At 33.2% G+C, this 12,097-nt stretch overlaps 1 protein-coding gene across 1 annotated transcript in view; it reads left to right on the top strand.

The window, feature by feature from the left end:
• FBXL17 (F-box and leucine rich repeat protein 17) overlaps positions 1–12,097 on the top strand; it is a 456,197-nt gene that overhangs the window by 29,314 nt on the left and 414,786 nt on the right. Inside the window, exon 4 of the mRNA XM_070412419.1 lies at positions 1,735–1,866. Coding sequence (XP_070268520.1) covers positions 1,735–1,866 — 132 coding nt within the window. The remainder of the gene's footprint in view (positions 1–1,734; positions 1,867–12,097) is intronic.

Below are 12,097 nucleotides of genomic sequence, written 5' to 3'. Positions count from 1 at the left end.
ATTTTTCCATTGATTTTTAGAGAGAGTGGAAGAGAGGGGGAGAGACAGAGAGAAAGAGAGAGAGAAACATCAATGTGAGAGAGAGACATTGATTGGTTGCCTCCCTCATGTGCCCTGACCAAGACTGGGGTCAAACCTGCAGCCCAAGTAGGTGCCCTTGACTGGAATTGAACCTGGGACCCTTCAGTCCACAGGCTGATGCTCTATCCAATGAGTCAAACCAGCGAGGGTGAAAATTTATATTCTTAAAGCAGATTTTTCTGGGCTTCAGGGTGGACTTCTTGTATATAAACCCTCTTGCATTAGTAGTTGACCTTCACCATTATCCTTAAGGTATTCCTCATCTTGCAACATATTAGATGTCCTATTATTCAGTCAAAATTGGATTATACTATAAAAACTTGTGTAAAATTTTTTATTTTTGTTTGTTGTGTTTACTTCAGTTGTATTGGCTATATAATGATTTTATGAAAGCACCCTTATTCATACCTTTAGGTTATTTCTGTTTTTTACTACTTAAAGACATTTTTCTTCTGCTAATTTCTTATAGCTAAATCTTATCAACACACCTTTGATTGATTATTCTAAGAGTTTATTAGGAAAAATTTTAAGTATATGGAAAATTTGAATTTTACAATAAACACTTATATATCCACTACTTAGATTATATAATTAACATTTAATATGCTTAACTTTACTATATATCTATCCAATTATCCATCCCTCTTTAGTTAATTTTTTAGTATATCTTTAGAAAGAGTCATGTGTTTTTTAGGCCCATTTTAGTATTTTTTAAATTTATGGTAAGTAGTCCTCTAGGAAAATTTTTGTTACTAATTTACACTCTTACCAGTGGTTATTAGCATACTTTGAATGCTTGCCAACACTGGGTTTTATTGTTTTTATGTAACTTTGTTAATTTATGATATATAGGTTGTTATTAAAGTAAGTTTCTGATAGTTTGTTTTGATGATCTAATCTCCACTGTAGATTTTGAAAATAAATACATGTAATTTGTTCTTTGTGATACTTAATGTTTTTAAATGGGAGCGTTGTGCTTGTTCATTAATTATTTAAGGTACAGTTGGGATTTCAATTAGGAAATCTCTAGTCCTAACTAGAGTATTAGCGGTAGCATATTCAGCCTTCTTTCTTTTTCAGAGTAATTGAGCTGAAGGAGAGAAATAATTCATTGGGGCAATCAGAAGTAGAACTAGAATCTCATGAATTACATTCTTTGACTCACTGGTACTTTGCTTCACTTACTGGACCTTTGTTGTTGTTTTTAAAAAATTCTTTATTGTCTCCTTTTTCCCCCATTGACCACTTCCCGGACTCCCCCACCCCCTGCACATGCCTCAGCCCCCTAGTGTCTGTGTACTGGACCTTTCTTTTATTCTCTTATCTGATGTCCCACTCAGTGTAACACTATAACTGATAGAAATGGTAAGTAGTCCTCTAGGAAAATTTTTATTACTAATTTGCACTCTTTATTTCAAGAGAAATAAAGATGAATTTGAAGTGTTAAGCAATCTAGGCACTTAGGAGGCATACAGTAGTTGAAGCAAGGAAGTACACTAGAAGGTGGAAAGGCTTACACAACTGTTTTAAATTATAGACTACTTGTATTTTATTTTAAAAGTAGTTTATAAACAATTATTTAACTTTGGTATTGCTAGAAATATGCTACCTTTGTTATTTTCTAAGCATTTGGCCAACTCTTTTTGTTTACAGCTGGGCTCAAAATGCAGAGAACTCAAAGATATTCATTTCGGCCAGTGTTACAAGATCTCAGATGAAGGCATGATCGTCATAGCTAAGGGCTGTCTGAAATTGCAAAGAATATACATGCAGGAAAACAAATTAGTAAGTACTTATATCATTTTTGTGTTTTTAATTTTGTTTCTTACCTTTATTATTTCTTAGAACTTAGCTTATAAATTTTCTTCTACTTACTATTTTTCGTTGTTTAGAGGCAAATATTGTCTCAAAACAATGATTTTACAGATTGATCCTCTAACTGTATAGGTGCTTGTATGTGACACTTGCATGACAGTTGACCATTCAGGTATATTGGAAAAATTAAAGTTTAGTCATCAAAAACAAGTATGTGGTTGTAGTTTCTTCGGATTCTCCTAGAGATTGTAATAATTCATGGTATTTAGGATTTTTTAATCAGGAAGATGTACACTTAAAAGTAGAGTCACTAAATATGATGAAAATGGGATTCAATAAATTGAGGTAAGTAATCTTAGCAATTACATAAATTTTATATTTTAAGCACACACATGTATAATCTATTCACCCTTAATGCATTATATGTAATATATTTAAAGCCATTTTGTTTTCTTTTATTGAGATATAATTCACATATCATAAAATTCACCTTTTTAAAGTGTATTAACTCAGTGATTTTAGTATATTCACAAAGTTGTGCAATCATCTTCACCAGTTCTAGAATATTTTCATCACCCCAAAAAGAAACCCTATGCTCATTAGCCATCGTTACCCACTCCCCCCTTCCTTCAGCCCCTGGAAACTGGCAGTCTACTTTCTATTCTCTGTGGATTTGCCTGTTCTAGACATCTCATGTAAATAGAATCACACGTGTTTTTTGTGTGTCTGGCTTCTTTCACTTAGCATAATGATTTCATGGTTCATCCCTGTAGCATGTGACAGAGCTTCATTTCTTTTTTAGGACTGAATAATATTTCAAATCCATTTTGTTTTGATTTTACAGATACATAGTACAAGTTAACAGAAACACTTGTCCCTGGGGAGGTACTAGTAGAATTTTCAATGCTGAAAAAAGGTGCACTTTAAAATAGGCAAAATGGCCATGAATATATAGAATATTTACAAAGAAGATTTGCTTTTTAATTGTCTCCCCAAAATAAAGAGATTTTTTTGTTGCCCCATTGAGTTAGTTTATAAAATTTGATAAATACGTCTTATATGTTAATGTAAGTTTTGAAAGGTTTCTAGAAGCATCATCAATTCAAATAAGACAGTGCTATTTTAAAAGACTCTAGTTAGAAATATTGAAACACTATGAATTAAAAGTAAATGCTTTTATTACTACAATTATATTTATCTCTGAAATTATATGGTAAAAATATTTCACTCTTTATTACATTTAGTATAAACTTAATAACTACTACTGAGGCAGTATGATCTTGTAGAGAGCATAAGGTCTTCTGGGTTAGAGAAATTGAAGTTTTGAATCCTGGTATTCACTTACTTGCTTTGTGAGTCTGGGAAAGTTACTTAATCTCTCTGAGCCTCATTTGCAAATGAGGTTAATACTTGTCTTTTTGCTCATTGTGGCTTTTCGGATTAAATGACATAATGTCCTAAAATTGTCTAATACAAACTCTGACACCTGAAAAATTAGTAGTTTTATGAGGTTATGACTACATTTGTTGTCTATTGGTTTCCACTTTACACTCAAGATAAATTAAAGGATGGTAATCCCAACAAAATTTCTGTATTTATCACATAATGGGAATAATTTGTTGAGTGAATATTTGTTTTCTTATTGGTTAAACACAGAGAAACATTTTTTTGACACATTAAAATTTTAGTGGTTTCCCAAAGGAATTAACTGTATATGTTATATGATAAAAGCCTAATATGCTAAGTGTCATATTGGTTGGCCATTAAACCAATCAAAATGTAATATGCTAATGATATGCTAAGGCTGCTCAACTGCTTGCCATGATGTGTAATGACCACCAGGGGGCAGATGCTCTGACCAGTAGGTTAGCTTGCTGCTGGGGTCCAGCGGATTGGGACTGAGTGAGATGGGCCAGACACCCCCTGGAGCCCTCCCGCAGCCCCTCCCCAGCTGGCCAATTTTCTGTGTCCCTCCCTGGCCCTGATCGTGCACCAGTGGGGTCCCTTGGCCTGGCCTGTACCCTCTCACAATCCGGGACCCCTTAGGGGATGTTGCAGAGCTGGTTTCAGCCTGATCCTTAGGCCAGACCGAGGGACCCCCACTGGTGCATGAATTCGGGCCTCTAGTGTTTTTTATAAATGTGTATGTTTTGAAGGTTCTAGTTATATTCACATTAGATTTTTCTTAGTATTGGGTGCCATTAAAAAGTTGTTATATATTTAAATGCCAAGGGAATCAGTTTTGCATATAGGGTTATTTAGTAAATATTTGATTTTATTGGAAGCTTGAAGTAATTTCACCAGATATTAAAGTTCGGTTTAATAAAGTTTTTTTTCCAATTTAAGATTCATAGAAAGAAAAATTTAGAATAATTTGAACTCTTAATATTGGACAGTTGAGTTATTGATAACTAACCTTCCATAGGAAATTTGCTTTGTGTTTTGGGAATTTGTGAAATAAGGAGAAATACTTGCAAAACTATAATTTTAAGTAGTTGGGTTGTTTAACTCTGATAAATGTTATTATTAGTCATTTAATAATGAATATTTAAAACTGGGTAAGTAGAAATAAAAGTGGTCTGGTTAAAGGCAAATAATATTTATATATGCAGATATATAATTGATATTGCATATGTCATTACAAATAGGAAATATAGACATGATTAAATAGGACAAATATATTAACAACTAATAGAAATATTTAGGAGAATACTGTGTCTGTAAGGATGCCAACAGAATTTAATCAGTGCAGATATTAATCAACCAAGTTATTTTGCTAATAACTATTTTATTAAATTGAATTTTCTCAAAAGAGTCTTAGAGCTTTGTTGTGCAGTCTATGTAGCATCTATGCTATGTAGCATCTTAGCATAGTGTTTTTATTTAAATACAAACTTTGTTGACTTTAAAATATCCAATTGGTTGTTTTTATACATTGGAAATATTTGACTGAGTATACTTTCCCCCCATGTTATATCTTGGCCTTTAGATGGCAGCATTGCCTTTGTGTATTTCAGTGTCAGCTTTTTGTGTCCTTGATATAACTATCAAGACGCAATGCTTTTTACACAGTTGTGCAGATATTATGGTTTATTTTTAATTTTTGGTCTTTAGGTTGTTTTAATAGTAAATTTTTTATTGAAATAATTTGAATTATTAGGTGCAGCTAGAATGTTAAAAGATGAACTTTCTATTTTACACAAAGTAGCAAGATATTCAAATGTTCTTATTTGTGGCACTGGTTTAAGTAAGATAAACTTTAGAATAGGGGAAGGATACCTGTATTTACCAAAGGGAAAACTTTCACTCAGATGGAAATTGAGGACAGTGACTTGACATTTTAAGATTAATGAATTATGGTGAGGCAGAGTTTTGAGGATTTACATCTAAAATCTTTCAAAAAGAGAATGAGTTTCTGTTTTAGTCATTTTTGAGTTAGAAGGGTGCCATGTACCTACATGATGTATTTTGCATTTACTATAAAACTCTTGTATAGAATGTAGAAATAGATGTGAGGAATACAACTATAGTGAGGGTCTAGCATATTATATACATAATTTCCCTGTTTCTGGCGATAGCTTTCATATCACTCCTGTGCAGTACTTGCTCCAAAATTATTTAAAAGGCATATTTAGTTTGTGTGTATAGTTATCGATGGTCTAGGAACATCATTAAGTATATTATCTCTGCTTCTTTCTTTGCTTCAAATTCAGCTTCTCTACTTTTTGAACAGAGGAGCTGTTTGGCCAGCTTTTTATTCAGTTGTAAAATGATGGGGTCAGATAGATTGTCATTTGTTATCCAATCTGATGTTTTAAAGTACTTTCCTAGGATTTTATGAGTTATTATGAAAATAGCTTCTATCCTGAGTCCCATGGTCATCATATTTGATACTAGATTATATGTGTTGTGTGTATTTGTTATTGTTTTAAAAAATATTTTCTGCTTTGTAGAGTTGGGACCTATTGTAGATTTCTGAATTATCAAGAAATTAGTACTGTATTATGAATGGATTTTAGGAAGTTTTAGGGAAATGTTTCCTCATTAAAATTTGATTTTCCTGAAAGTTAATTGTGACCTTGTATTTTATTTCAACCTTCTGGTGAATTGTTTTTTTACTAGTGTTATAATTCTGTGACATCTCCTAGAGTCCTTTGGCTGCTGCTGTAACATTATTTGTAACATTGTTTTTAATTGTATTACCCTTTGGAGGCTTATACTGATGACATAGGATCTAAATTCAGCTCCAGGCTTTCTTCCAGGCTGGAAGCATCTGAGGGGTAATTGAGGCAAAAGCCTTGTGTGAATCAAACTGAGCTCAGTTCGTTCCTTGATCCTGCAGTTTCTTACTCATTTGATTTGGGTGATCTTAAATTTTGTACGTTCTTTTCCTTGTTTGCAGAAAGGATATAATACTACTACAAACATGCTCTTGTGAGGATCAGACTAAGTGAAATTAAGAGGGAAATTACCAAATGTGTTTCATGGTCCCAAACAGGACATCTTCAATAAGGGTTACTTTTCTTCCTCTCCCTACCAGAGTTTACTTTCTGGAGCCTACCAGTTTGAATTGGGCTGTGTCAGTGCCTAACATCACCCGTTAGCTTACCTGCAGTTTAATTATTTTTTTCTGTTTGCTTTGATTTGAGGCTCTTGCAACAGTGAAGTAAGTAGGCTGGTGGTCATGTTACCATCAGCTGGGCTATGTAAGGTAAACATTTGCATCAAAGCCTAAATAGTAGTAGTTAACTCAGTATTATATGTGTTTCTTCATTCCTTTACTTTTCCACTCACAGTTCATATAGTAAAGGATTTGGTCCTCTCCTCTCCTCGGTTCTCCCACTACACTGCTATCTTACTTCTCAAGCATTCCTTGTGAGGTAACTTTACTTGTGATCTCAGACATAAATAGTTTATATTTGTGAGGAATTCTATTTTCACGTCAGCCTCCAAAGCCTCCCAGAGTAGATATTCACCTTCATTGCCTCTTCCCTTATGTTATTTTTGGAAATATTTTTTTATTGAGTTTTAGAGAGAGAGGTAGGGAGAGAGAGAGCATAACATTGATCGGCTGACTCCTGCACACTCCTACCAGGGATTGAGCTCATGACCTAGGAATCGAACCAGCAGCTTTTTGGTGCATGGGACAGTGCCCAACCACCTGAGCCACTCCGGCCAGGGCGCCCTTTACCCTATTAATGGATGAGGTATTTACTTGCACGCAGAGTGTAGTTTCCAGTGAACAATGATGCATGAATGTGGCATTCTAAAGAAGGCCACCTAAAGATACTGAGCTGCATTTTATTGTATACTGCATTTACAGATCTTGCTGTCATTTGTTGATTTAAAAAAATAGTTACTAGTAGTTACCTTTTATTGAGTATTTATAATGTATCAGGCACTATGCAATTGTAAATAATTAATCCTCACAACTACCATAAGCAGTAGCTTGTTTTTATTCCATTTTACAGATGAGTAAATTGAGGCTTAGATTAAATAACAATAACTAAATGTCAAAGTTAAGATTCTAACCCAGAGCTGTTAGATTCCCAGCCTTTGTCCCCAAGCCCCTTTGATTTGCATGGATACATTACAGATGGGGCTAATCCATATGTCTTTGAACCAAGCAGTAATTTCCAAAAGGCATTATCTCCCTTTAAAACACTGACAGGTAGTGTGAGACATCAAAGGAAGAAGTTAATTATTGCCATGAGCAGAAGATCTTTTTGCTAGGATGACAACTGATTTCAGGGGAAGCTGTAAGTACCAATGGAGATATATTAAAATCTTTTCTGGGAAAATTAGTAAAATTATCAAAGGAGAAAACTCTCTTCAAGATAGTGCTTAATGTTGATCTTAATCTTGTACAAATATGGACATAATTAACTTAATAGTAGAATTATGCTCTTTATGTAAAAATTTTTACTTTGCAAAGTCATAGCATTTTATATTTTTTTGTGAAATTTAGATTCAGATGCTAATACCATTTCATTTTTGTCCAGCATATTTAACAGAAATTTTAACTCTATTTCAACCGTTCATTCAATTTAGTTAACATTTGAATACCTACTATGTGCCAGGCACATATGAGAGGTGTTGAGAAATTAAAAAAGAGTTATACTGCCAAAGAGAGGAGATTTTGGTCTAGGCTTAAGTGCTATGGAAATGCCAATCATAAAAATAGTTACTTGTGCGAGAGGTAAGGGAGGAATGGGTAATTCTATAAATAGTAGGTGACATTTGAACTGGGTCTTGAATGATATAGCAATATGATGATTGTGAAGCAAACATTTTCTGAGGAAAAGTGATAGCAATTGGGAGAAATAGCATTAACAAAGACAGGCATCAGGAAAATATATGGAATGTCTAATAAGTAGTGTATGTTACAGTAAGATTAGCTTGCAGGCAGTGTGGGTCGGGGAAATGTTAATATTTGGGTCTGTAAAGGAAGGTAGTGACCAGGTTGTTAAGTTTCTGAAGTCTTATGCTCAGGAATTTGGATGTCTCTGAGTAATGGGGATTATAGCATGGGATTTCACCAAATGTGAAGCATGCTCATATTTTTGGGTTTATAAGTTATTTTTTAAATTTTGAGAAATTAGGGAAAATACAGAGTACTGGAAAGGATAACAACATTCATATGCCCATTACACAAACATTGGCAATTATTCACATTTTGTTAATTTGTTTCTTCTTCTTGAATTAGGAAAGAGGTAAACCGTAAGTCTTTGTTGTTTTGCATCCAGTGTCATCTTACTTTATCCTTTTATTTTTAAATATATTTTTATTGGTTTCAGAGATGAAGGGAGAGGGAGAAAGAGAGATAGAAACATCAATGATGAGAGAGAATCATTGATTGGCTGCCTCCTGCATGCCCCCTACTGGGGCTTGAGCCTTCAACAGCGGCATGTGCCCTGACCAGGAATCGAGTCTGGTTCATAGGTCAATGCTCAACCACTGAGCCACACCGGTCGGGGCTTACTTTATCCTTTTAGAAGCAACTACTAGAATGATCCAAAATGCTTTAAACATTAAAAAAACTTTAACATACATGATACTGTGAACAACAGTATTGTATTGTTTAGTTTGTAGTCACATATAGTTTATGTCTGATGTCATCTGGTTAAATATCTGGTCTTACAAAGTATATATCAGTATGTAATTTGCATTTTTCTTTTAAGTTGTTTTTGAGATCCAGCCATAATTAAGATGTAATTCATTCTTTTTAACTGTTAGTGTCCTATATATGAATATATGTCCTGTTTATTCATTCCCTATTGAAGGACTTACATTGCTTCTGGTATTTCATCATCATAGGTAGCATTGTGATAAAATTCTTGTGCTTATTTGTAAAGAATTTCTCTAGGATATATATACCTAAAAATGTAATTATAGGGAGCTAAGATACGTATGTTTTCAAATTATTGCAAGATCATGACAAACTGTCATGTGTAATTGAGATCATGATTCACAGGTGTAGCTTTCTGATAGATTGTCAACTCTTTTGAGGGCAGGAAGGTATCTAATTGTATTTTTATCCTATTCCCCTCCTCCCCCCGTCATGTTGGCACATAATAGATATTCAGTGAATGTTAGTTTAGTGACAAATGGGTTACTACTGAACTAAACATGCTTTTAAAAGTATACTCCTTCAAATATTTTGAGAACTGCTTTGAAAGAAGATGAATTTGAGTATATAAATAAAAGGTTGAAAAATAGCTGAAAGATGTAGTCAGTAGTTTTTTTACTTTTCTAGTAAGTAAATTTCTTTGATCTAGTTACTGTATGACTGATACCATTTTTTATGTAAATATCAGACTTACCTAGCCAGTCATTAATGTACTCAAGGAGTATTTATTAGGGCAATTGTTTTTAACAACATGCAGTTCTGATAAATTAGAACATAATTTTTATTCTCCTTGTCAAAATTACATTGACTTGTACTTTCTAATCATTAATAAAGTTAGTTTTATTTTATTGAAGTGATTTTTGAAAGACTTACTTTAAAGACATGTTATTTGGCAGACAAATACATTGAAAAAATGTTAAAATGTTATTTGGCTGATTTTTCAATTTGAAGAAGAAATATGTTACTGATTTTTATTCTTTGCTAGAGCTTGACCTCTCACTCTCTTTTTAAAAATCTATTGGTATTTTTCTTCTGTGGATATCTTTTGTACCTATCAGGTGTCCTGGTTTTTTAGAAACATAAATGAATTGTATTTTATCATTTAAAAAGCATAGAAAATTATAAAGAATGAATGTGTGTACATGTGCTTTCTCCCCCTCAGTGTAGTATGGAGGGCAGGTAGTAACTTAGGTAATATCCAAATAATTTTTCTTTATTTTACCCAGCATATTTACCTGCCTAATTATATTAGTTTAGTAATATTACAAGTAGTTCAGAAATGTTGGGGACCTGTCAACTGATGATAGGGGATGCTCAAATGCTAACTGAATCTCAGGAGGAAACTAGCCTGGTATTAAAAGCTCTAATACAGATAACCCAATGTTAATAATGCAGAATTCATTATGGTTAAAAATAGGAGACTCCAAATTGTGTTAACATAGTTTTAAATTTTTTTCTGAATCAAATTCTGGTTTACTAAAAATATCCAAATTGTTTTGAGTTTAATACTTATAGTTGTTAGGTTATTCTTAGTGTTGGAATTTTTTTGCTGGTCTTATTTTCTACTTATATATTCTATAGTTTAGATCCCCTTTAAAAAATAATTTTGTTAACTTTCTTTTGGAACTGCATGTTAAAAAAATCAGAAAGAGATTTTGGGCAAATCAAACTACAGTATCTCTCAGACGTAAGTACTGTCTCTCTGACTTTGTGCTCAAGTATTGGCAATAGGAGATGGTTGGTTGAGATAAAGAGCCCAGTCATTAGTCTAAGCAGATACAAATTTTATAAGGTTAGCTGGCAGTGGGATGCTGGGAGTACATTAAGCCTGTCATTTGTGAGCACATATTCTTTAGCTACCTTTTTAAAACTGTCAGTCACTAAGTGAGATGTATTGTTTGGATCTAGGGAGAAGTTTTGGCTTATATTTTTCTTTACAGTAATGAGTTGCTAGCGTTTTAGACGCCAAGACTTACTACCAGTTATTATATTAGTGGGTAGGAATAAGAGGGTAAAAATTAGTTGTTTTGCTTTGTTTTATTTTGCCTTTCTGAATATGACTTACAAACTGTAGTTGAATCTGGCTTTCTGGTGATAGGATGCTTCTTTTCTAGCATTTTCTTGTAGTTATTATAAACAAGTACGTTATCATGAAAGTGCTATGCCCCTTGGGCTGTCACCAGGTGATCCTCTCTTCAGGCAAAAGCTCTGCAGGTTATGCTCCTATCTAGGCATCCTGTTTGGTGAGTACTGTTCCTATTCTTGCTGCAGGTTTTGCTTATTTCTATTACCTGGGTTGGCTTCCTTTTCTGTTTTCCTCGAAGTTCTTGTTAAAGGTCTGACATGAGGTCGCCCCCTGGGCAGTAAGTAGAAGAAGGAGTAGTTATGAGAGTGTTGGATAAATTCTTTTCCTTGGGTTGCATCCACTGGTTTTTAGTAGCTGAGAAGTTGAAAAGCCAGATGAAAGATGAAGTCTGTTCTCCTTTGATATTTACTTGTTTTTAAACCCTTTTATTGTCTCTTATTTTGTGTAGCCACATTTAGGTTGCAGACAAGATCAATATAGTATTTTTCTTTAGTAGGTGTTTCATTTTAGTATTTTTGGTTTCTAGAATATGATAGAAGTGGTTTATTCAGGAGTGTTCTTGGGGGTAGAAAATTTGTGGTGTTTATTACCATGTTTATATAGACTGTTTTTAAACATAAAATGTGTGTTTATCATTCACTTTAACATGATATATAAATGAATACATATAGAATTTGTAATCCAAAGGAAAACAGTTATAAATCCTTCTATTTCAATTACGTTAGGGTGGTTATTCTTGTTTTCCTCTTATGGAATATATTTTTATAAAATAAAAAATATATAATTACAGTATTATAGTTGACATTCAATATTATTATTGAATATATCTTTGATAAAGAGGAAGATATATATTTATATTCATTGTTATTTAAATGCACACATGAATGCCCATAGATTATACAATTATTTTTATCATGTAATGCTAGCTTTTCAGTTTGATTCCTCTCAGAACATGGTAGAATTAGGTAAGCTGTGATTTGTAGATT

The sequence above is a fragment of the Myotis yumanensis genome, unplaced genomic scaffold, assembly GCF_028538775.1.
Source record: "Myotis yumanensis isolate MYYU_CA2020_CCGP unplaced genomic scaffold, mMyoYum1.0.hap1 SCAF_4, whole genome shotgun sequence".
In the NCBI taxonomy this organism is placed as follows: domain Eukaryota; kingdom Metazoa; phylum Chordata; class Mammalia; order Chiroptera; family Vespertilionidae; genus Myotis; species Myotis yumanensis.
This window is presented reverse-complemented; position numbering and strand designations above follow the sequence as displayed.